At 42.5% G+C, this 26,247-nt stretch overlaps 1 protein-coding gene across 6 annotated transcripts in view; it reads left to right on the top strand.

Moving 5' to 3' along the window:
- The window catches only part of LOC142655545 (uncharacterized), a 125,770-nt gene extending 99,829 nt beyond the window's left edge, over window positions 1-25,941 (top strand). For 5 of the 6 annotated variants that reach the window (XM_075830065.1, XM_075830322.1, XM_075829975.1 and 2 more), the window contains 3 exons: window positions 9,523-9,620; window positions 9,775-9,886; window positions 22,912-25,941. In XM_075830065.1, the coding sequence (XP_075686180.1) occupies window positions 9,523-9,620; window positions 9,775-9,886; window positions 22,912-24,311 (1,610 nt within the window). In that variant the 3' untranslated portion in view covers window positions 24,312-25,941. Of the gene's footprint in view, window positions 1-9,522; window positions 9,621-9,774; window positions 9,887-11,356; window positions 11,495-11,632; window positions 11,698-12,281; window positions 12,425-12,524; window positions 12,672-12,747; window positions 12,971-22,911 lie in introns of those variants that run through there. The other variant, XM_075830411.1, reaches the window with a different exon arrangement.
- Window positions 25,942-26,247: the final 306 nt, after the last annotated feature.

The raw sequence follows: 26,247 nt of genomic DNA, 5'->3' as shown, positions 1-26,247 counted from the left end.
ATTATTCTTCCCTCCTTTTGCGACTCCCCAAAAAATCCAAAGGAACAACCGTTTAACTGCCTAGACATAAGGTGATGCCTAGTCCAGTACCTAAAGATCACCAAGGATCTAAGATCCTCAGAAAGTTTGTTTGTCCAGTTTCAGGGTCCTAGCATAGGTTCGGCAGCCAGTAGAGCCACTATAGCGAGATGGATTAAACAGGCCATACAGCTAGCCTATGTAAATCAGAAACTCCAACCTCCAGAGTTCTTCGGAGCTCACTCCACCAGAGCTGTGTCCACTTCCTGGGCTGAGGGAGCAGAGGCATCCTTAGATCAGATATGAAAGGCTGCTACATGGAGTTCTCCTCACACCTTTCTCAAGCATTACCGATTACAACTGCATACCGCCCCTAATTTGGCCTTTGGTAGAAAGGTACTACAAGCTATGGTCCCACCATAAATACTGAATTCTATTGTACATTTCCAGGGGTGATGTCATAGGTGAAAGGGTAAAAGATAGATTACTTACCGGTAATCCATTTTTCAAGAACCTATGACAGCACCCCTCTGTTACCCTCCCTTGTTCTTGTAGCATATAGAGCCCTTATAAGGTAGATTGCCAACATGAATACAAAGGGATTTTTTGTAAATATTGTATATATGAAGGTGTGAGGTAATTAAACTAATTCTCATCCTGAGTTCTTCCTAAAGACTGGGTGTGTGGAGAGGTGTGTCCCTTTTGATTTCTTCAGGCTTCCTGTCCAGCGGATGGGATGTCTCTCCACAGATTAGCGGTAAGTAATCTATCTTTTTTGGTCATGTTGCCATTTTCCCCCCAAAAAAAGCATAAAAAGTCGCATGTAGCCCAAAATGGAACCAATAATAATTACAGCTCATCCAGCAATAAAACAGCCCTCATACCACTACATCTATGAAATAATAAAGTAAGTTAAGGCTCCAATATGTCAGGGAGGAAAAATATGCAGTTGTGCAGGCCCGAGGGGTACATTTCTTCTGTTTCAAGCGTCAGTTTATCAAGGCGCTAAAATTAGGGAACCAGGAAGGGTAGAGCCCAAACATATCTGCTGGAAGCTGTGGTGCCCATATTATACCAGGACAACACTTCACAGCAAAATTCCCCAAACTGCAAAGGTGCGGAGTGTGGACCAAAAGGGGGATAAGGAAGGCATTTATCAGTGCGACATCGGCCTGTGCATAAAGGATTGCTTCACAGCGTACCGCACATCTATGAATTATTTTATCCCATTTTTATACCACCTGAATATGCCCCTGATGTACTCTGCCCAGCTTACAAATGCTCCCACATCATAAACTAAAATACCAGTAAAACTCCAAACAAAACTACTACCAATGAAAATCCACGCTCCAAAAGCTAAATGGCGCTCCCTCGCTTCTGAACCCTACAGTGTGCCCAAACATATATGGCATCGCCAAACCAGGGAGAACCCTTTTAACAATTTTTTGGGGTGTGTGTGTCTCCAGTGGTTCAAGCTGGGCACAACATATTTGTCACTGAAATGGCATATTTGGGAAAAATTGCTATTTTTTACTTTGCACCATCCGCAGCGCATTCATTTATGGAAAAGATCTGTGGAGTGAAAATGCTCACTAAACCCCTTAATAAATGCCTTGAGGGGTGCAGTTTCCAAAATGGGGTCACTTCTCAGGGGGTTTCTTTTATTATTTCACATCAGAGCCTCTGCAATTGTGAACCAATACTTTCGCCAAATTAGGCCTCAATTTTGCATTGTACTCTTTCACTCCTGAGCCCTGTCGATCGTCCAGGGAAAAGATTAGGGCCACGTGTAGGGTGTTTCGAAACCCGGGAAAAACAGCATAATAATTAGAGAGCTGTCTTATGGTGGCACAAGCTGGGCACCACATATTGGCATATCTATGGAAAAATTCCCATTCTCACTCTGCAACATCTAGTGCACACTAATTTCTGCAAAACACCTGCGGGGTTAACATGCTCACTACACCCCTAGGTGTATACCTTGAGGGGTGTAGTTTCCAAAATAGAGTCAGTTCTGGGGGGTTTCCACTGTTTTGGTCCCACAGGGGCTCTGCAAATGGGACATAGCGCCCTGAAACCAATCCAGCAAAATCTTCACTCCAAATGGTGCTCCTTCCCTTCTCAGCTCTACTGTGTGTCCAAACAGCAGTTTATGACCACATATGGGGTATTGCCGTACTCGGGAGAAATTGCTTTACAAATATTGGAGTTATTTTTTTCCTTTTATTTTTGAGAAAATTAGAAATTTTTATCTAAAGCTACATTTTATTGAAAAAAAAAGTTTTCTATTTTCACTGCCCAATTCTAATAAAAACCATGAAACACCTGTGAGGTGAAAATGCTCACTACAACCTTAGATTAACTCCTCAGGGGTGTAGTTTCCCAAATTGAGTAATTTTGGGGTAGTTTCCACTGTACTGGTAACTCAGGGGCTTTGCAAATGCGACATGGTTCCCGAGAAATCAATCCAGCAAAATCTGCGCTCCAAAAGCTAAATGGCGCTCCTTCCCTTCTAAGCCCTGCCGTGTGCCCAAACAGCAGTTTATGACCATATATGGGGTATTTACATACTCTGGAGAAGTTACTTTACAAAGGTTGGGGGGCTTTTTTTTTATTCCTTGTGGAAATTATTTTTTTTGTTTAGCTAAAACGTCTTCTTGGAGAGAGAGAATTATTTTCACGTCCAAATTCTAATAAAATCTATGAAACATCTGTGGGTTTAAAATGCTGGTCTTTTTTGGGCACGTTCCCTTTCTTCAATCCTGACATGGTGCCATAATATAAAGAAGGCCCCAAAATCCACTAAGTGCTCCTTTGCTTCTGAGGCCTATGTTTCAGTCCATTAGGACACTAGGGCCACTTGTCGGATATTTCTAAAAACTGCAGAGTCTGGTCACTAAATATTGAGTTGCGTTTCTCTTGTAAAACCTTCTGTGTTACAGGAAAATTTAATTAAAAATTAATTTCTGCAAAAATAAATGAAAATAGTAAATTTCATCTCTACTTTGCTTTAATACTTGTGAAATGCCTAAAGGGTTCAGAAACGTTCTAAATGCTGTTTTGAATACTTTGAGGGGTGCAATTTTTAAAATGGGGTGATTTATGGGGGTTCTCTAATATATAGGGCCCTCAGTCACTTCAGAACTGAACTGGTTCATGAAAAAAAGCCTTTTGAAATTTTCTTGATGTGAGAAATTGCTGCTAAAGGTGTAAGCCATGTAACGTCCTAGAAAAATAAAATGTTAACTAGTAACTATTTTGTGTGGTATTACTATTAACTTTAGAAGCAGATACATTTAATTTTAGAAAAATGCTAGTTTTTGCACATTTTCTCACAAATAAATATTGAATTTATCAACTAACTTTTTTCACTAACATAAAGTCCAATATGTCACGAGAAAAGAATCGCTTGGATAATTAAAAGTATTCCAAAGCTATTACCACAGTGACATTTCCGATTTGAAAAATACGGCTCTGTCAGGAAGGTCAAAAGTGGCCACAGCGGGAAGGGGTGAAAGGGAATCGGTCACATTGGACATGTTCGTTGTAGGTAATGTATTCTGTCACTGTGTGTTTCCTACAGATGTATCTTGTAGGAGAAATTCACCAGAGAGATGTCACAGTCATCTGTATTCCCAGGACTTTCCAGAGGAAAATCACAATGTCCCCGAGAATTGTCAGGTAGATGGCGCCAAAGTCTCATCAAAATATGACCCTAAAGTAATTGACCCCAAGATCATTTCACTTTTTTTTTTTTCTTGTCTGTTTCGGGTGACAATCTGATTGATATTAAGGTTGAAGAAGTTAACCCCTTAAGGACGCAGCCTTGTTTTGGCCTTAAGGCTCAGAGCCCATTTTTTAAATCTGACATATTTCAGTTTATGTGGTAATAACGTCGGAATGCTTAAACCTATCCAAGCGATTCTGAGACTGTTTTCTCGTGACACATTGGGCTTTATGTTAGTGGTAAAATTTGGACGATATATTCAGTGTTTATTGGTGAAAAATTGCAAAATTTAGAGAAAATGTATAAAAAATTAAATGCATCTACTTGTAAAACAGATGATTATACCACCCAAAATAGTTACTAGTTCACATTTCCCATATGTCTACTTTAGATTGGTATCGTTTTTTGAACATTCTTTTATTTTTCTTGGACGTTACAAGGCTTAGAACATAAACAGCAATTTCTCATATTTTTAAGAAAATTTCAAAAGCCTTTTTTTTAAGGTACCTGTTCAGATCCGAAGTGGCTTTGAGGGGCCTATCTATTAGAAACCCCAATAAAACACCCAATTTTGAAAACTAGACCCCTCAAAGTATTCAAAACAGCATTTAGAAAGTTTATTTAACCCTTCAGGCTTTTCACAGAAATGAAAGCAAAGTAGAGGTGAAATTTGCAAATTTTAATTTTTCTTGCTGAATTTCAATTGTATTCCATTTTTTTCTGTAACACAGAAGGTTTTACCAGAGAAACACTACTAAATATGTATTGTCCAGATTCTGCAGTTTTTATAAATGTCCCATATGTGGCTCTAGTGCGATCGTGGACTAATACACAAGACCCAGAAGCACCTAGTACATTTTGAGGCCTCTTTTTTTATTAGAATATATTTTAGGCAGCATGCCAGGTTTGAAGAGGTGTTGAGGTGCCAAAGCAGTAGAAATTCTACAAAAGTGACCCCATTTCAGAAACTACACCCCTCAAGGAATTAATTTATGGTTGTTGTTACCATTTTGACCCCACAGTTTTTACACAGCACGTATTTGAATTGGGCTGTGAAATTAAAAAAATTTAATTTTTTTCCAATAAGATGTCATTTTTGAGCAAAATTTCTTATTTTCACAGGGAACAAAATACCCTATTTTGTTGCCCAATTTGTCCTGAGTGCAGCAATAACCCATTTGTGGCGATAAACTGCCGTTTGGGCCCATGGGTGGCCTCAGAAGGGAAGGAGCGCTGTGTGTTCTTTGGAGTGCAGATTTTGCTGGATTGGTTTTCGGGTGCCATGTCGCATTTGCAGAGCCCCAGATGTATCAAAGCAATGGAAACCCACCAGAAGTGACCCCATATTGGAAACTACACCCCTCAAGGAATTAATTGATGGGTAATGTGACCATTTAGACCCCATGGTTTCTTCACAGAACTTATTTGAATTGGGCTGGGAATTCAAACAAAATTAATTTTTTCCAATAATATGTAGTTTTGGCTGAAAATTTCTTATTTTCACAAGAAATAAAATACCCCATTTTGTTGCCCAATTTGTCCTGAGTGCAGCAATACCCCATTTGTGGTGATAAACGGCCGTTTGGGCCCATGGGAGGGCTCAGAAGGAAAGGAGCGCTATTTGTTCTTTGGAGTCCAGATTTTGCTGGATTGGTTTTCGGGTGAAGGACCACCATTTGGCCTACTGGGGATTTTCTGGTGCTAAGTCATGTATTTAGAAGCCCCTGAGGTACCAGTATAGTTGAAACCCCCAAGAAGTGACCCCGTTTTAAAAACTACACCCCTTAAGGCATTCATCTAGAGGTGTAGTGAGCATTTTTACCAGAGACATACACCCCATAAACTGTAATGTGGGTTCTCACGGGTATGGCAATACCCTCAATGTGGCTGTTATCAGCTGCCTGGGCACATGGTAGGGCTCGGAAGGCAAAGATGAGGGGGATAAGATGTGCGGAGTGCATCAGGGTAAGTAAAACTGGGGTAGATTACAAATCAAGGGATGTATGATACATTTTGAAACACTCCTTCATACGGAGCATTAGTTTTTCAGGATACGTGTCACATTGATATGTTGTGTCCTCCCTTATCCCCCTCTTATAGCAGACTTTGTACCTCTTTTGACTTTTTTCCTTACCAGTTTGGGGAACTTCTCCTGGAAAGTGTTGCCCTGGTACGATGCGTGTGGCCTCGCTTCCAGAAGTACTGGATGCCCCCTTTCTTGGTCCCTAAAAATTAGTTTCTGATAACTACCTCTTGAAATTCCAGGAAAGTTCCCGTCTGGCCTGCACATCGACGTAGCACGTACGCATTGTACAATGCCATCTGTATGATGTGCACGGCCAGTTTCTTATACCACACCGCATGGCGCTGTAGGGCTTCAGGGCTTGATCTGACAAGTCCACCCCTCCCATGTACCTATTGTAGTCCAGGATGCAGTCAGGTTTGGGGGTCTCTGTACTGGTACGTCGTACAGGTACGTGGGTACTGGTGTGGCCATGTATTGTTGTCAATACAAGGACATCTCTCGTCTTGTACTTGACACACAATATGTTGCTGCTAGATTGTGCCCTGCTCTCACCCCTTTTGAGCGTTTGCCCAAGCAGAGTCTTGGGGAGGTCTCTCAGATTTCTTCTAGCTGTGCCGCATGCCGCAGTACTTCTGGAATCGAGGCACTTGAAGATTGGGACGCTGGTATAAAAATTATCCAGGTAGAGTTGGTAACCCTGGTCCAGCAGTGGGTGCACCAAATCCCACACAATTTTTGCATTAAAGGAAGGGTGTCGTGAAAAAAAAAATAATTGAAATTCAATTTGCTTTTAGTGTTTTATTAAAAAAAATATATATTTATTTCTGTGTTTTTTACTTTTTTTTTTTTCTAACTTTTTCTTCACTATGGGGGCTGCCATTTTTTTTTTCATCTCTGTATGTGTAGATTAACGACACATACAGAGATGGAATACGGCACATACATCCCCATAGAGAATGCGAACGGGAGCCGTTCGCATTCACTATGGTGTACGCCGTCTGTGTGGGAACGGCGCATGCGCCGCTTCCACACAGTCCAAATGGAAGGTCTTCGGCCGAGCGACATCCGGCGCCATTTTCTTGTGGACCGGAAGCCGCGGCCGGACAGTAAGATGACTACTTCCGGTCGCGGCTTCCGGACATGTGTTCTGAAGCAAGCACTAGGAGCGGAGGGAGCGGACGGACCAGAGGGAGCGGCGGCGGCAGGAGCAGGTAAGTTATGTCTGTGTATGTTCGTATTTTAGTGTGTGATTACCACTGTATGTAAGCCTACTACACTGTGTATTCGCTCAAAAAATGGCGGCACACAGTGTAGGAGGCTTGAACATTCAATCCCCTCCTTTCTCCTGGCACTAGCCAGGATAAGGGAGGGGGGATTCTGTGAGCTCACTAGAGCGTGTGTGTTTACAGCAAATTTGCAGCATAAAGCAATGTGGTTGCTTTACCACATGCCAATGCTGCAATTTTGAGAATTGCTCCCTCTAGTGACCAGCACAGGGAAATGTTATAAATGATAATCTAATTTATAATATTTCCTGACTTGTGAAAAAATTATAACAATGTCTAATCATGTATACACTAACTGTTTAACTAAAAAATATAAAAAATTCTAGCAACACATTCCCTTTAACTCCCAGTAAGGGGGGGCATTCTGGGGGCTGAACACTGGTGTCCTTGCCTTCATATATCCTAAATTTGTAGGTATACCCTTATGCACTCTCGCACAGCTTATACATCTTCACGCCATACCTTGCCCTCCTACCCGGCAGGTACTGGCGGAATTGAAGCCTCCCTTTAAAATGTACCAAGGACTCATCAATAGAAATACACTTCTCGGGGGTGTATGCTTGGGAAAACGGGCACTGAAACGGTCTAATAGGGGTCTCCGTTTATACAAACGGTCAAAACTGGGGTCATCTTGGAGTAGGTGCTGCTCATTAGGAGAAGCGAAGTATTGCCTCCATTTTTATTTTTTTTTAGGTTCCAGTTCAGTTCTGAAGTTGCTTTGAGGGGCCTATATATTAGACACCCCCATCAAACACCCCATTTTAGAAACTAGACCCCTCAAAGTATTCACAACAGCATTTAGAATCTAGATGTGAAATTTACATATTTATTTTTGTCAGAAAATCCTTTTTATACCATGTTTTTCTAAAACACAAAAGGTTTTACCAGAGAAACGCAACTTAATACTTATTGCCCAGATTCTGCAGTTTAGAGAAATATCCCACATGTGGCCCTAGTGCGATAATGGACTGAAGCACCGGCCTCCGAAGCAAAGGACCACCTAGTGGATTTTGAGGCCTCTTTTTTATTAGGCACCATGTCCGGTTTGAAGAGGTCTTGTGGTGCCAAAACAGTGGAAACCCCGCAAAAGTGACCCCATTTTGGAAACTAGACCCCTTGAGGAATCCATTGTAGTTTTCTTGGGGTGCATGCGGCTTTTTGATCAGTTTTTATTCTATTATTAGGTGGTGTGGTGACTAAAAAACAGCAATTCTACTATTGTGTTTTTATTCTATTTTTTTTACAGCGTTCACCGTGCGCTATAAATGACATATTCACTTTATTCTGCGGGGCGATACGATTACGGCGATACCAGATGTTTATAGTATTTTTATGTCTTATGGCGTTTGCACAATAAAATACGTTTTGTAAAAAATCATTCACTTTTTGTGTTACCTTATTCTAAGAGCCAGAACTTTTTTATTTTTCCATCAATAAAGCCGTGCGAGGACTTCTTTTTTGCGTAAGGAACTGTAGTTTCAATCAGGACCATATTTAGATACATGCGACTTTTTGATCTCTTTTTATTCCATTTTTTGGGACGTGAAGTGACCAAACAATTGTGATTGTGGTACGGTTTATTATTTTCTTTTACGGCGTTCACCGCGCGGTATAAATAATGAAATAATTTTGTAGTTCAGGCCCTTACGGATGCAGCGATACCAATTATGTATAGTTTATTTGTTTATCTATTTTTATTAATAATAAAGGACTGATAGGGGAAAAAGGGGGATTTTTATTACTTTTAAAACTTTTATTTTCTTATTTTTACACATCTTTTGTTAACTTTTTTTTTACTTTATTACTTTGTCCCACCAGGGGACTTGAGGGCAGGAGGCCCTGATCGCTATTCTAATACACTGTACTACATGAGTAGTGCAGTGTATTAGAGCTGTCAGCTACTCACTGACAGCAAGCATAGTGGGTCCTGACGTTGTCAGAACCCACTAGGCTTCCGTAGATGGCATAGCCGGACGCCATTGTTTGGTGTCCGGTTGCCATAGTAACCATCGCCGGCCGCTATCGTGTAGCAGGCCGGCAATGGTAACTTAACCCCTAAAAAGCCGCGATCTCTATTGAACGCGGCTTTTAAGGGGTTAATCAGCGGGGACACAGCAATCGGTCCCTGCTGTAGAAGCTGCGGCAGCTGCTGTACGAGACAGCAGCTGCCACAGCTCCTATATGTATCGGGAGGACGGCCGAAACAGCTGTTACTCCCGAGACGTACTATTAGGTCATGGAGCGCGAACGATACAGCTACCATGACCTAATAGTATGTCCAGGAGCGGGAAGGGGTTAAAAATGAACTAGAAGAGGAGACAGAATTAATGACTGATCAGCAGTGTAAGGAGGGGGAGACTTTCATTAGTTGTAAAGAGATCCTGTTTTGCGGGTCACCAAGATACTACTCCCATCATTTCAACATCACATGTAAACAATTTATTCTGTCTCTGTGTTTCCTACAGATGGATCCAGTCGGAGAAATCCACCAGAGAGATGTCCCAGTCCTCTGTATTCCCAGGACTGTCCAGAGGAAAATCACAATGTCGCAGAGAATCATCAGGTAGATGTAGCTGAGCCCTATACCAGATCTATATAGGAGGGTGTGAAGCTTTTTGGTCCTGTGGTCATAGATTTTGGTGGTTTCTTATGTTGATCTGTTACATTCTTTGCACTCTCAGCTGTATTGTACTGAATTGTTACTTATGTGAAATCAGGGGGAAGATCTGACTAATATTAAAGTGGAGGATGAAGCAGAAGAGCGGGTCAGGGGCGATCAACCATGTAAGAGTGAAGTGGAGGAAGAAATTCCAGGAGGTGTTACCACAAGTAAGTAATTATGAATTCAGAAAGTGAATTCCGAGGTTTGTTAAGGGGAGGTTCCTCCTTAGTGCTATTTAAGTATAGAGTATGAGCACCACACGCAGGAAATACACGCACTTGCACGCCTTGGTATGCTATAAATTATTATTAATGGTTGTCTGAGGAATATTATGTCACGTTGAATGAATTTGGGCATGCAAATCATCAACATTGGCTGCTGGCAGTTCACTCTGCACAGTGGAATGGGCAACATGGGGCCTGGCGTTGTCCTATTAAAAAAACGGCTTCTGAGACGCTATGGAGAAATGGCAGTACCACTGGTTCCACAACCAAATGAATGTAACGCCGAGCTGTTAGTTTATTTATAATGAAGACAAGAGGGGTCCCGCTACTGTACATAATGCCTCCCCACCTCATAATCCCGGGAGTAGGAACTGTGTGACTTTCTTTTGTGAAGGCCTCTTCATGGCGTTGCCCACGTGGTCTCCAGACCAATTTCCGGCTATCATTGTGTCCGAGACAAAAGCGGGACTGTTTCCTGAAGAGGATCGACCTCCACTCCAGCCTCTATTGCTGTGCACCATCATAGCCTTTGAGTGGTGACGTGTAGTCAATGGAACGCCTTCTGATGGTTTGTGTCGAAACTAGGCTTGGGATGTGTCCAATTTAACTTGCAGTACAGAATGGATCACTACGAGCCATTCTTTCAATCAGATGGTCCGTCTGGGCAGAGATTCACCTCCGCGCACCTCTTGCCGTCAGTCCTGTTCGTTGTTCTCACAACCTCCGGGACTCGCAACGTTAAACAGTGCTGACACCTCGGCCTAGGCGCGTAGCGATCTGCCGGAGTGATAAACCAAGTTCTCTCCGTTCAAGAATTTAGTCCCTCTCCTTTTGCGACAAGTGGCGATAACTGGCACGTCAACGAACAGGAGGCATCGCACAATCATCCTACACCACTTGATTTTTGAGGTCTCATGAGGCTAAAACTCTTTGCTTTTAATCTGGCCCCCCCACACACACGCCTCAAAATGTGATAATTTGCAGATCTTAGCGACACCTGCTACTTCCTCGATTTGCAAAACCTTACGGCTTGTCCTTGTAATTTCATTGTTGAGGAATGTATTTACACTCTCTGATACTGACAGCCTATGTGATTTGCCCTCTCCTCTACTCTCTCAGATCTGCAGTGTACAACCTCCCCCCCCCCCTACCTGTGTGTCTCTAAGGCTGGGTAGACACTGAGTTTTTTTACAAGTTTTTTTGACGCGGAAACCGTGGCAAAAAACGGTCGAAAATTCCTCCCAATGATTTCAGGCGGAGCGAAATGACCTATCATGAGGCAGTTTCCGCCTCCAAAAACCCATTGGACTCAATGGGAGACGTAAAAACAGCATCTCGAGCTGGCGTGGCGTTATTTTACGCGTGATTTTGTCACATAAAGTTTTTCGGTATTTTCCCCCTGCAAAGCACAGCAGGCCCAGCGCAAAAAAGGGGCTGGCATTTCTGATCCTAGCTGGAGGCAGCCATTTTCCAGTTGCAGAAAACGAGGAAGAACTCCCATGAGGAAAAGAGCTGCCATTTTCTCCAGACCTCCATCAAAATGTTAAAAAAGTAAGTACATTACTGCTCACATCTGCCATACATGTAGACAGATATGCTTATTGTTTTTTTTGTTTTTTTTTTATTTAGAATTTTTTTTTTGTTGCTGCAGTTCATTTGACTACTTTTTTTTTGTAATTTACATTTCAGGAACAGAAATGTCAGAAGAGGCGTACCATCGCATGCACTTAATGGTTGGAAAACTGATTCAAGAAGTGAGTATTCAATGATTTTTTCATGTGGGCCTGTTCACATTAGCGTTGTGTTTCCGTCGACTACGCTATTGCTTCCGGCAAATGACTGATCCGATGCACAAAAGAGACAAACGGAAACCAGGGGCACTGGCTCCGTCACCATTGAAATCAATGGTGATGGAGACGGAAACCTCTGGTTTCCATCGGTGTCAGTTTTTGTGTCTGCTCGGGGTCCCATTCTGACGGAAACCTCAGACGGAACGTCAGAACGAGGCCCCAACGCAGATGGGAACAGAGCCTTACGCTGCAGTTTTCCTCACCATTTAACTGTATGGTTTTGGAATCCTAGCTGTAGGTTTTCGTCACCTAATCTGGCCCTTATCGGCAGCGTATTAGTCCTGTGTGAACATACGTTATTAGTGGATTTTATGCATCATGTGGATGAGATTTTAAATCTCATCCACTTTGTTTCTACTGTACGCTGCAGGTTTTCCACTATGAAATACCTTTCATCTGAACATACGCAGTGGCAGATGATAACTTGTGTGTGCAGGACAATGTTAATTTAGTTAATAAACTGACATTTCAATTGTATTTTATTACAGCTCAAGTCACATCCCTGCCTATGGGACAAAGGCGCGGCCGGGTACAGTGACCGTAATGTCCGTGAAGATGCATGGCTTGACATATGTAAGGCACTGTACCCGGCTTGGACTAGTCTCTCACCTGCTTAAAAAAAGGCGTAACGGTGAGTATGTCTTTGTTTTTTAAAATTGCACTTTTTTTCAAGTTTTTTTCTTTTTTTTTTTAAAGGATTTTAAAAACTAACTTCAATTTTGTCTTTGCAGGGGAAGATGTGAAAAAAAGGTGGAAGAGTGTGTGCGGGACCGCTTCATGAAGGTGGTGCGGAAGGCCAAGAGGAGTGGGGGCTCTCCATTGAAAAGACCAAAGGTCCCTCATCATGATGACATCTTGCCTAGCAGGGGACAACGGCCGTAAGTATTGATTCCTATGTTTTAATTTTCCAAAACAATTTTCCTAGGTACTTAATGTTTTTTTTATGTTTCACAGAACTGAAGGCAATTTTCAAGAGCCAGAGGCCCCTGCCACCCAAGATGAACAGCAGCAGATGGAGAGGGAACCCACTCCTTCAACATCGACCCAGCATGAAGCAGAGGGGGAAGAGCAACTGGCGGGAGACTTGGTGGCCACAGACATGCCACTGGGGGAGGAAACACCTGTCTGCTCACCCCTGCCGGTCTCCCATCTTGATGCCCCCCCTGTGGCCACCCAGGTCAGTGATCCCGCCCCCCATACCTGCAACTCTTCCAGGCGGGGGCGTAGAAGGACCCGCCAGGTAAGGAACATGGTACGCGTTGGCATCTTCCTGCCGCCAGATGCCAACGGAAAGGCAAGACCACTTTATTGCCTTTTGTCACGCCGTGGCGGCAGTCTTCCCTAATGCCCTCCTGGAACTGAGTGTACTTCTCATCCATTTCCGGCAGGCTGTACAGCTCCATCAGGCCCAACTTTCTGGCGCGGTCTCCACCACAACCCAGAGCCAACCCCTTACCGCTCCTGCCCCTTACCTCGCTCCTCCCCTGCCCACTGCTAGTGGCCAATTTTTCCATTCCTATTACCCATACCACCCTACCAGCGGTGGGCCACAGCCTTCTTGCTCAAACCCCCCCACCCACCCTCGTTACTACAATTTATAGTTTAGCTGTTGGAGGTGGTGGACATGTTTTTGGTTTGCTGACATATGTGAAATAGGGGTAAATTATGGTGGGTGGGTAATAAGGGATCCGTTGATTTCTGTTTTTTTTTTGGGGTTTTGTAATAAATTATATTTTAATTACTTCAGAACATTGTGTGTGTCTATTTCTTTTTTCGTTAATTTTGTTGGGGTTTTCACACGAGAGACATTTATGATACATCCACGGGATATCAGAAAAAAGGAGATTTTTGAAGCAGCACTAGTCCCGAGTATGGTGCGGTGCACGCTGTCAAGCCAGGCAAACCCACTCCAGCACGATGTATATCCAAAGAAGTAGTAGGACAACAGCACACGTCTTCAAATCATCAAAGTGGTTTTATTGTCAAGACAATAAATGTCTTGACAATAAAACCACTTTGATGATTTGAAGACGTGTGCTGTTGTCCTACTACTTCTTTGGATATACATCCACGGGATATGTCATAAATGTAAGCTGGCGTCCCAGAGCTGGGACTCGCATCTATCTGTCTCCACAACGGGACCCGCTAAACCCCGTTCAGCCGCTGTGTGTTGCTGCTGAATGAGGTTAATTTTCGTCCATGAAAAAGGTTATATGGTCGTGAGTTACGTAAGCAACGTAACTCCCTGAGCTATGCTGTTTACGTAAGTCTCATCAAAGGTAATGGTAGTTACGTAAACAGCGTAACTCACATGCTATGCTGCTTCTCCAACTGCCATTCACTACTATTGGAGTTAAGGAAACTGCGTAGCTCAGCGAGTTACGCTGTTTACATAACGCACGACCAGAAAACCTTTTGAAAGTTTGGAAAATACCTCATTCAGCGGCTGAACGGTATTTAAGGGCCCCGTTCTGGAGATAGATGCGGGTCCCAGAGGTGAGACCCGCATCTATCTAACATTCATGACATATCTAGCGGATAGGTCATAAATGTCCCTCATGGGAAAACACCTTTAAGGGATACATATCTCATTAGGGTTAATCCACTCTATTTAGGGTTCGTTCACATCTGCGTTGGGGTCCCGTTCTGTGGGAGGTTTCCGTCAGAACGGGACCCTAAGTAGACACAAACTGACACCGTCGTAAAACTGAGGTTTCCGTCTCCATCACCATTGATTTCAATGGTGACGGAGCCGGTGCCCGTGGTTTACGTTTGACTCTTTTGTGCACCGAACGTGTCGTTTGGCCGGAAGCAATAGCGTAGTTGACTACGCTTTTGCTTCCGCCCAAACGACTGATCCAGTGCAGAAAAGAGTCAAACGTAAACCACAGGCACCGGCTCCATCACGATTGAAATCAATTGTGATGGAGACGGAAACCTCTGTTTTCCGACGGTGTCAGTTTGTGTCTGCTCAGATGTGAACGAAGTATGAGGTATATTTCCGCAACCACATAACTATAGAGTGTCCTGGTCAGACATAAAAGAATTGGGTTGACCATGACACTATACCTTATAACCTTATATGGCTGCATTAATGGACCTGTTTTATCAAGGCCTAATCCCTAGTTTAATTTGTAATGAACAGTGTAGTGAACAGCTAGGTGACTATTTGTTCATAACATTTCAGATTACAAATTTAAACATAAAAGTGGAGCTAAACTTTTACAAGCTTCTGACATGTGGTAGTGTCATGTGTAAAGTTTTGATTGGTGGGGTCCGAGCACGGAGAACCCCTCCAATCGCTTAGACAAAGAATTTGAAGTACTCATGTGAGCACTCATCCGCTTCTTGTGTTTGGCTTTTCCTGGAAATACAATGTATTTGAGTACGGGCTCATAGACTGTTTATTGAGCCCGTCCTCCGATACATTGATTTACGTAAAAAGCCAAACACACACGAAGCGGCTGAGCGCTGAGTGCTCGGACCCCCACTAATCAAAACTTCACCGATGTCACTATGACATGTCAGAAGCTTGTTAAATGTCTAGCTACACTTAAATATGGATTATCCAACCACATGAAATTCACACATAGCCACAGGATCGGTTACAAGCACTTCATAGTTTGTCCGCACGTAGCGTAATTGCTGCGTATTTTCCTGCCAGAATTGTGGGTGGAAACTGCGCAGCTGAATACAGTAGCAACAAAGTGGATGAGATTTAACAAATCTCATCCACACACTGCACAAAAATTCAAAGCAGAACTTGACCTGCAGTGTCTATATTTTGGCCCGCAGCACATCAATTCCTGCTGTGGAAAGTGTATTGAATTTGAGCGTTCTTTGAGCAGAGGAAAGTCTGCTACAATTGCTGATTAAATTCCGTTACGTGTGGACAAGGCCTTCATTCAAACTTATAGGAAAAAAAAAACACAACACATTTTTTGCAACAGAAATTTTATTTTTTTAAAGTATACAAGGTCTTTAAATTAAAGGCAAAATAACAATCGACATGACACAAAGCCAGCAGATGAAAGTTGCTAGCAGGCTGTCTGATGAGAGGTTGGATGGGACCCATGAGGAGAACCATCAGTCCTGGACAGGCTGCTCTTCGCTGAGACTTTCAAATTGCCGGGGCACGGCACCTTCGGGTCTCATAAAGTAGTCCGCAAAGGCATCTCTCACCTGTACAGCACGGTTGGATGCACGGCCAAAAACACAATTGCCAGGTAGGTTGCTAAAAGCTTCCTGTTGCTCCACGGCCATGTCCAAACTGTCATAGTCCCGAGCATAGTTGTGGAGCACACAGGCATCTTTAATGACCATGTCAACTGTGTCTGGATCCAACAGCATTGCACATCAAATTGCCTCATCTTACTACTCATGATCCCGAAGGTGCACTCCACGAAGCGTCGTGCCCAACTCAGCCTCATGTTGAAGACTCTCTTCCGGGCATCCAGTCCCCTTCGTGGGTATGGGCGCAGCAGGTTGTTCATCAGCGGAAAAGCCTCATCCCCTACCATGACTAAAGGGAATGGATGCGTGGTTCCCGGAAGAGGTCTTGGAGGGGACAGAGTCCCCTGATCTACCAGCACTCGCTGGCCGAATGTCGATGTCAGTAGCGCCCGGGAGTCCCCAGTACTGCCATAGGCGCCGACTTCAATAGCAACAAACTTATACGAGGCATCAGCCACCGCCATCAGGACCACAGAAAAGTAGTACTTGTAATTTGGAGTAATGTGATCCTGAGTGCGGTGGCTGCTGCACACGTATGTGCTTACTGTCGACGGCGCCTATGCAGTTTGGTAAATGGGCTGTAAGTGCTGCCAGATCACGTGGCATGTACTCCTCACAATTTCGGAGATGGTAGATTTACCAACCCGGAATTGGAGGTGCAGAGATGCGTAACTCTCCCCAGTTGCCAAAAATCTGAAAAAGAGAGCGAGAAAGAGAATAAAATTAGTACAAGGAGCAATCACGTATATACAAGCCTATCTTCACCATACCCACTAATATCATACAAATTTAATCGATGGTCAAGAAGCAAACGTTTTTGATTTGTTTGTTTTTTAAAAACTCACCGCAATGTGATAAGCAGCCTATCCGTTGGAGAGATGGCCCTACTCATGGTGGTGTCCTGGCGCATCAGATGGCACTGCAGGGTCTCATCCAGTCGAGCAAATGCGCTCATAGGCGATCAAATGAAATCTAAAAACTTCTCAGGATAGCTGTAAAGAAAAAATCACAATGGATTAAGCATTTTTAAGTTTCAATTAAGTTTTTCCATTCACCACTATCAAACAGCCATAACAGTCCCCCCCTGTAGACAGTGTCACAACCCACTTGTGGATAGCGAACCCCACCTACCCCTTGTAAATAGCGCCATACAGACCCCACTGTAGATAGCGCCATACAGCCACACCACCCAAATAAAACAAAAAAAACATTATACTCACCTAGGCGATGAACGAAGCTGATCCACAACATCAACTACAACGGGATCCTTGCATAGACCGGCGTGATGCATTGATGGCATCACGCTGGCCGGCGCAGGGATTCTGTTTCTGCGCATGATAAAGAATACATTCCAAACATGGCCTCTAGCCTATGGCAGAGCAGGGAGATTCCTCCATGCTATACCATACTGTTCAATAGTATCTGCGTCCAAGGACGCAGATACTATTCAATGTAGTGTGGCCATATCCGATGCTAGCGGCGTCTCCGGGCATGGGGGGGCCTGTGCTGGAGGACGGCACTGGCACCCTCATGCCGTGTGCCCCGTAGCAGCTGATATGGTTGCTACAGTGCTAGTCACAACCCTGCTAACGGCCTGGATGCCGTGGATGCTATAAATCATGCCATCTAGTGGTTAAATGGACAGGATCAGATTCTCCCTGTTCACATTTTTGTACCGCTGCAACTGCAAAAAATAGAAAAACTCAGCATCGTAGTTCTGCGTATAGATGTCCAATGTGTCCCCTCTGTGGCCGCAGTTCATTAATGGGGTGTACCCAATAACGACGGTGCCGTTCTCTCCGTTGTTCTTCCTCCTGTGAAAAATAAAGTGTTGAACAGGAATGAATGCTTTGTCTAAATTTTGCTAATAGAGGTGTTGGTCAAAGCTTACCTGACGCAACCTACGCCGACGCACAACGTGGATCATCACCTACATGAGGAGGCGCATCTCACGCCTCCTCACCTTTATTCGTGGCTGTGGTAAGGCCACACTGCTGCGCTGTTCAGGATTTTGGTCCAAAGTAGCAGTTTTTCCTTTCTATAGCAGTACTATGTATAAAATGGCACCTAGGAGAAGACTGGGTGGAGTTTTAGCCCTCTTGGGAAGTTCAGCCTTCCTGAGTGATGTCTTAAAAACCGCGTCTCAAAACCCTGTCAAAATCCGCGTCCCCTGTAAAAAAAACGCTCAGGAAAAAACGGAACTGATTTTACAGGCGGAATCTCCCCCTGCAAAAAAACTCTGTGTGAACCCAGCCTAACACTGAAAGAAGGAAGGGGGAGAGTAGATTACATTAGCCTGTCAAGAAAAGATGACTGACTATTTTCAGTTAGGAGCAGCGGCACAGCCAGTTATCTACAGGAGCTGCACAGACTCTACAGCAGAAAAATGATAGGACATGTTTAATGCAGTCTATTTCTTTTCTTTTTTTTTCCCCCGAGGGAATCCGTGATGAAATATTTTTATTTTAATGCCATTTTTTTCAAAAGGGTGTGGTCACACGTAGCAGATTTTGTTGCAGAAATTTCTGCGACTGAAAATCTGAATGTGATTGTTTCTCCAGCAGGTGCATTAATTTCTGCAAGTTTCATTCAGATGAATGGAACCTGTTTTTTAAATGCAGAACATTTTTGCAACAAAATCTACCGCGTGTGACTGCATCCAAATGCAGCATGCTCTTGGTGGTGTTGTTTTTTCTGGCATTTTCCCACTTTGGGACATGTGAATGTAAAAAACACATTAAATGTATTGTTTTTTGTGTGTGAAGAAAACCTAAGGCTATAGGCTAAGGCTAGCACCACAGTGCCCACTGTAGCTAGCCCCCTGCACAATGCCCATGTAGCTAGCATCCTGCACAGTGCCCATGTAGCTAGCACCCCACACCCCTCACCTGCCATGGATTCCACTCTGTGAGGAGCCCCTTTCATCACTGTCAATATATCAGGTCAATATAAGATCCTCATTATAGTTCTATATTTAATATGAGGCTGGAGACAATAATTGAGAAACTTTTTTTAATGCACCATTTAATTTACCATATAATGTACTGAAAAAAAATCCTTTATGGCTTTTACAGCACTTGGGAGAGACCGCCTCCTTCCGGACAGGAAACCAGAAATTGCTTTAAAATGGGTAACACTCCCATTTACCTCAGTTTCTGTTTCTTGTCCATAGGACACATTGAGGCATATGGGGTTTCTTTGGAATTGCAAAACTTGCATGCCCCTTAGCTTCAACAGTGGTATTTCCCATGTGTATGGAGCTTACATTTCTGGCAAAAGACTCCACCAGCAACCACTGAGTGCATGGAGTCACTCTCCTTTTTCTCCCTACTGCCGATTGTAGCATCCCTTTCCAGGTGATTGGTTCCAGGCAATCCTGAATGGCATCTGAAGATCACTGGAGAGTGTTCCTAGCGTGCACTAGTCCCGTGGGCTGCATGTATTCCAGTAGGCCTGGTCTGAAGGAAGAGGCAGACATCTGGCCCTATTTTCAAGACCGGCAAGTACTAGAAATGCCGGATCACTATAAAGCATAAGACACATGTGCCAGAAGTGTCTGTGCACGCCACAATTGTCAAGGAGGAAGAAAGTATCCATTGGTTTTTGGGTTTTGATTTTAAGGTGTTCACATTGCGTTACAAAAGAAATGTTAACTTTTTATTCTGCGGGTCAACATTATGGCGATACCAAATATAGATATATTGTTTTGTTGTTGTTTTTTTCTTGACCACTTTTACAAAAGAAAAACACTATGTTAAAAGAAAATGGTATTGTCGCCGTATTCTGAGACCCAATAACTTATTTATTTTCTGTAGATGTAGCTATGTGAGGGAGTTTTTTTGTTGGTACCATTTTGGGGTCTATACGACTTTTGGTTCCCTCTTTTTCTATGTTTTTGGAGGCAGTGTGACCAAAAAATTGGGATTTTTTTTTTTTTTTTTTTACTGTGTTCACTGTGCAGCATGCATAATGTTCATTTACTTAGCCTGGATTATTATGGGCGCGGCGATACCAATTATGTTTATTTTTTTTTGTTTTGTATATTGTGATTAATGGGAGGTTTGTTTTTTTTTCTTCAATTTTAATGTCTTCTGTTATTAATATTTTTTTAAATGTTATTAACTTTTTATTTTTTTTAGTCTAATCCCACTAGGGCAGGGGTCTCAAACACACGGCCCCTGAGGCTTACATCAGCGGCCCGCGGGACACACAGCCGCTAGTATAGGCTCTTCTCCAGGACTCTGGGGAATCCCCTGACATCGCTGTCCATATATGGACAGAGATGTCATGGGCTTCCCCAGAGCCGGAGTCCAAAAGCAGAGTGAGTAGTGCTCTGCCCGGGACTCCCGGCTTTGGGGTTGCCCCTGACATCACTGTCCATATATTGACACTGGTGTCAGTGGCTTCCCCAGAGTTCCAGAGCAGAGCCTATACTAGTGCTCTGCTCTGGGACACCAGTTCTGGGGTTGCCCCTGACATTACAGTCCAGTCCAGGAGGATCCCCTGATGTCACTGTCTATGGACAGTGACATCAGAGGCTCCTCCAGCAGAGGAATCCCCGGCCAAAGTGTCGGCAACGCTCTGGCTGGGGATTCCACTCCTAGAGGGAGCCCCAATGGAGCTATCTGCTGGAGGGGGGGGGTGTGGCAGCATCTACAGAGGGCACTTTGAGCAGCATCGACAGAGGACACTGTGGTAGCATCTACAGAGGGCTCTGTGGCACTATCTAAAAAGGGGCTGTAGCAGGGTGACATGGCGGCAAAGGGGACATTATGTGTTCTTACCTGAGGGTGACGATGAGCCGTTCCTCCAGAGAGATGCACTGTTGCATGTTGGTGTCTTGGAAGGTGATTCTAGGACGGAGGTCCAGCAGCAGACGGTCAAAGCTGGAGATCGACATGCAGCAGAGGTTGTGAAACTTGTCCGGGTGCTGCCACAGGTCAGCGTAGAGGGCGTAGAAATGCCCCTTCCTCGGCTGTTGGGAGACAGTGGGGTGAACTCAGTACCACCTCCTCAGGTTCTTCTTCCAATAAAAATACCGCCAGAAACCAAAGCTAGATCAGCCGAGGAATCCAACAGAGCTCTTACAAAGCTCAAGCGCCAGTTGAGGTATGTTGGCTACATCATTTGCAGCCTCCCTCTTCTTTTTTTTTTTTTTTTTTGCGGATCCATAAATTCGGATACCACTATGGACCCTATTCTCGGACACCATGCTGTATATGCGAATAACTTGCGGGTGACTACGGATCCGTGTTTGCGGACAGCAAAAACCATTACAGTCGTGTTCATAAGGTCTTAGATAGGAAATAAATAATCTCTTCAGCAGCACTATATGCATGGGGTGACGTACAGGGGAACAAGGAGGGTGGTAGGGGTCTCAGAGATGCCAGGAGGGATTTGATTGGTGGTGATGTAACCCTGTAGGTCATAGGAAGTCAGTCTCACAGGGAAGAGTGACCCTCCATCGACACATGAGAGCATGGTCTATTTTGGTAGTCAGACTGAGATCACATGACACAGCTGCCCATAATGACAGGGTTCTAAATGTATGGATGCAACTGAGGTGGGAAAAAACAAATAACACTGCTAGAATATTGCTGGTGAGTTAGCATGATATGTGCAAAAACAAAATTGCCGAAGTGCTTCTTTAAGTGGCCAGAATAATAGTTATCTCGATCCCGGCTGTTAGAGAAGGGTGTCAGCTGTTTTATACAGCTGACGCCCACTGTATATAGAGAGGGCTCATCTCCTGAGCCCGATTCACACTTCCCCATCCGACTTCCGCCATGCAATTGTGGCAGATGTCGGAAAGGGGTTGAGAAGCTTTTAAAGTGGATTTATAGATATGCTTTTGTTTGTTTGTTTTTTTACTTTTTAAGTGTAATCCAATCTTCCAGATCCATAATTATTAGGAAGCATCTATTTTACATTTAATTGTTGTACATACAAAGACATTTCAGTGATGATCAACTGCACTCAGAGGTCACTTCATTAGGTCCAACTTTTCAGTTCTTGATAGGACCCTCTTTCCCTTTAGTGCAGCCTGAATTCCTAGTGGACTGGATACAACAAGGTGCTGGAAACCTTTATTACAGATTCTGATTGATAACCTCACTCTGTTTATTCCACTACATCCTGAAAGGTGTTCTATAAAATTGAGATTTGGTGACTGTTCAGACATTAGGATATACAGACCTCATTGTCATGTACGTGAATTCAGCCTAAGATGTGTTTTGGCTCATGACACAATATAATATTAAATGTAGACTGTGGCCATGATTGGGCTTCATTCACATCTGCGTCAGGGCTCCGTTCAGGCGTTCCGTCAGAGCTTTCTGTCATGGTTCTTCCTGTTCATGGGTTCCCCTGACGGAAAGCTCTGATGAAACGCCTGAATGGAGCTCTGACGCAGATGTGAACGAAGCCTAAGATTGTCAATAACAATTTTATGTTAAGTTGTTGTGTTAAAGTGATTCCCAATTGGTAGTGAAGGGCCAAATGTGTTGGCAGAGGACAGGCTCCATTGCCCAGATAAGGTTATGCTTTTAATATTTTTGAGTTTTATTAAGTCAAGTTTTGTTATAAAAGTGGTGACTGGATGTAGATCAAATCTGTGCTTAATTATGTTTTAAAGTATTCTACTGGGCTTCATGAGGCAGGAATCGCACATGCAATATTTGTGGCACTTTTCCTTGCAGTTTTTTTTAACCAAAGCCAGCGATGGATTCAATCAGAATGGCTTATACTTCTCTTTCCTGCTGCATCCACATCTAAAAAAAAAATGCACCGAAAACTGCATGTGTGTTTCCAGCCTGATAGGAATGCTATAGCGTTTGCTTATGGTTTGAAAAATAAAATTATGAAATCCATTTTTAATCCTAACAGAAAATTCCTGTAAGAACTGTGAGGAAAACTTCATGTCATTTCTAAAGTATAAGGTCAAAGATGAAGATGTCATGCAGCAGTCTTCAGGAGAAAACCTCACTACCTTTACCGTACATCCAGGACATCACAGTACAGATCTATCATATAATTCTCCTAATCATGAGGAACCTTCTCCTGACCAATCACAGATTGTTACCACAACTACAGCTCAGAAAGGAGGTAAAAGTTTTCAATGTGGTAAACCGTTCACAAAAAGCGCAGGTCATTTTACGTGCCGAGTAACTCACACAGGGGAAAAGCTATATTCATGTTCAGAATGTGGGAAATGTTTTAAATATAAATCAAGCCTTGTCAAACATCATAGAATTCACACAGGATTGAAACCATATTTATGTTTGAAATGTGGGAAATGTTTTAAAGATAAATCAAGTCTTCTTAGACATGAGAGAATTCACACAGGGGAGAAACCATATTCATGTTCAGAATGTGGGAAATGTTTTACAAATAAATCAGATCTTGTTAAACATGGGAGAAGTCACACAGGAGAGAAACCATATTCATGTTTAGAATGTGGGAAATGTTTTACTGATAAATCAAGCCTTATTAAACATCAGAGAATTCACACCGGAGAGAAACCATATTCATGTTCAGAATGTGGGAAATGTTTTACAGATAAATCAAGTCTTGTTAAACATCAGAAAACTCACACAGGAGGTAATCCATTTTCATGTTCAGAATGTGGGAAATATTTTAAAGATAAATTGAGTTTTGATATACATGAAAGAAGTCACACCGGGGAGAAGCCGTATTTATGTTCAGAATGTGGGAAATGTTTTATTAAAAAATCAAATCTTATTACACATCAGAGAATTCACACCGGAGAGAAACCATATACATGTTCAGAATGTGGGAAATGTTTTACAGAGAAGTCAAATCTGGTTATACATGAGAGAATTCACACAGGAGAGAAGCCGTATTCATGTTCAGAATGTGGGAAATGTTTTACGGATAAATCAAATCTTGTTAAACATGAAAGAAGTCACACAGAAAAGAAACCGTATTCATGTCCAGAATGTGAGAAATGTTTTAAAGATAAATCAAGTCTTGTTAGACATGTGAGAAGTCACACAGGAGAGAAGCCGTATTCATGTTCTGAATGTGGGAAATGCTTTACAGATAAAACAGGTCTTGTTAAACATCAGAGAAGTCACACTGGAGAGAAACCATATCCATGTTCAGAATGTGGGAAGTGCTTTAAAGATAAATCAAGTCTTGTTATACACGAGAGAAGTCACACAGGAGAGAAGCCATATTCATGTTCAAAATGTGGGAAAAGTTTTACACAAAAAACAAGTCTTATTAAACACGTGAGAAGTCACACAGAAGAGAAGCCATATTAATGTTCAGAATGTTGGACATTAATTCATCTCCAAGTAGCAACAACCCCCTTCCCTTCCACACTTCCTCTACTTCACTTTCAGCATTTGACCTAATAACAAGTGAAATCTTGGCTCCTCTCCTTCTCGACCTACTACCTGCATTAGTGACTCTATTCTCTTGCACCTTGTCCAGCCTATTTTCCCAGCCGTCCATGCTCACCTTGCTAACATTTTTAGCTCCTCTCTTCTAGGATCTTTCCCTCTTTTTTTAATCCCTTAAAAATCAATCATTTATTTTTTTTGTTGACATAGCTGTGTGAGGGCTTTTATATTGCGGGGCCAGCTGTTGTTTTTATTGGCACCAATTTGGGGTACATGCAACTTTTCAATCACTTTTTATTCTATGTTTTTTGGAGGTGAGGTGACCAAAAAACAGCAATTCTGACATTTATTAAGGTGTACACTGGGGGATAAAGAATGCTATAATAGTTCAGACTTTTACAGATGCGGCGATGGGCAGACAGAGTGGGTTTCCTCATCTAAAGGCTTAGATGACACGGTCGCTACAGATTGTGGCATCTAATTGGTTAAACTGAGATTGGAGTGTATGGAGCCGGTTCAGCCTGGAGGTCCTACTTTTGCGTAATCGGCTATTTCTCTGCTTACTTTCTTTTGGACTCCTTACAATCTTGTTTTCGCACTGTACAGAAGTTGTCCTTACCAAAGTCTGAAATTATTTCTTGATGGTTAAATCTAACTAACTACTTTCTATTGATTCCTCTGGATCTCTGTATGGTTTGACACTGTAGACCACCATCTCCTACTGAGTATAATCCACTCTTGCTTTAAATGAAGTTGTTACCACAGATATTCATGGCATATCCACAAGACCCACATCTTTTTCCTAAAACTGGGGGTTCCGTGGAACATAAACAGAAAAAAAGTATAATGGAAAGGTTTGCATGTCTTCCATGTTTTGGACCTTCTAGTTCTGTCTTACAAATACTGATGCAAAATACGATGCAAAATACTTACCAAACTACACAAGTGTGAATGAGGTTGTTTTTGCCAAAGGGGAAGTGTCAGGTATTTAAACCACAAAAGGAAATAGTAGATCTGTACATTTATTTATTTTTTAAACAAAATATTGCAATTACAATTTGTCTTTTTTTATTTTTTTATTTTCTTTTCACTTTTGTTGTTTTAATTCCATTATCTTTATATACTGTTAAAATTAAAATCAAATATTGATCCGTATGACCACAGATGTTAAAAAAAAAAAAAAGCTTACACCGGGTCCTATTTCTTTTAGACTGATCAGAGCCCTAGACACTACAGGCACCATAAATATGTAATTTTGATTTAATCTAAAATTACTTTGATGTTCTAGTTTACACATTATAAACAGTGTTACCATTTTAATGAGATAATTTTTGTTGACCTATGTACATGGTTGTTTCAGTTCATATGGTCCATCCAAGGTATATACATGAGATGTCTGAAGGTGCCTAGGAATCAAACTATTTTTTTTAAATGCCCCCTTTTCGAGCTGTATCAAGTGATTGACTTTCTGTTCACTGCTGTTTGTTATGTGAAATCCGTCAGAAAGCGGTTGGGCGGGTCTCAATGTGCTGTCATACAACAGTTGTAATAAAATGTAAGTGAACCATTTGGCATAACCTGGATTTTTGCATTGATTACTAATAAAATGTGACCTGATTGTTAGTGAGGTCACAATTATAGACAAACACAATCTAACTAATATAATAACACAAACAGTTGTAGTGTTTGTCTTTTAGTGTGGGGAGAAAAAGTAAGTGTACTTGTGAGTTTTATAACCTGTTGGTTCCCCATTATTAGCAATCACCTCCACTAAATGTTTCTTGTAGCTGTAAATTAGATTTCCACAACGTTGAAGAGGAATTTTGGACCACTGCGCCCTGCAAATATGTTTCAG

This window comes from Rhinoderma darwinii, chromosome 1 (genome assembly GCF_050947455.1).
Source record: "Rhinoderma darwinii isolate aRhiDar2 chromosome 1, aRhiDar2.hap1, whole genome shotgun sequence".
Taxonomy (NCBI): Eukaryota; Metazoa; Chordata; class Amphibia; order Anura; family Rhinodermatidae; genus Rhinoderma; species Rhinoderma darwinii.
This window is presented reverse-complemented; position numbering and strand designations above follow the sequence as displayed.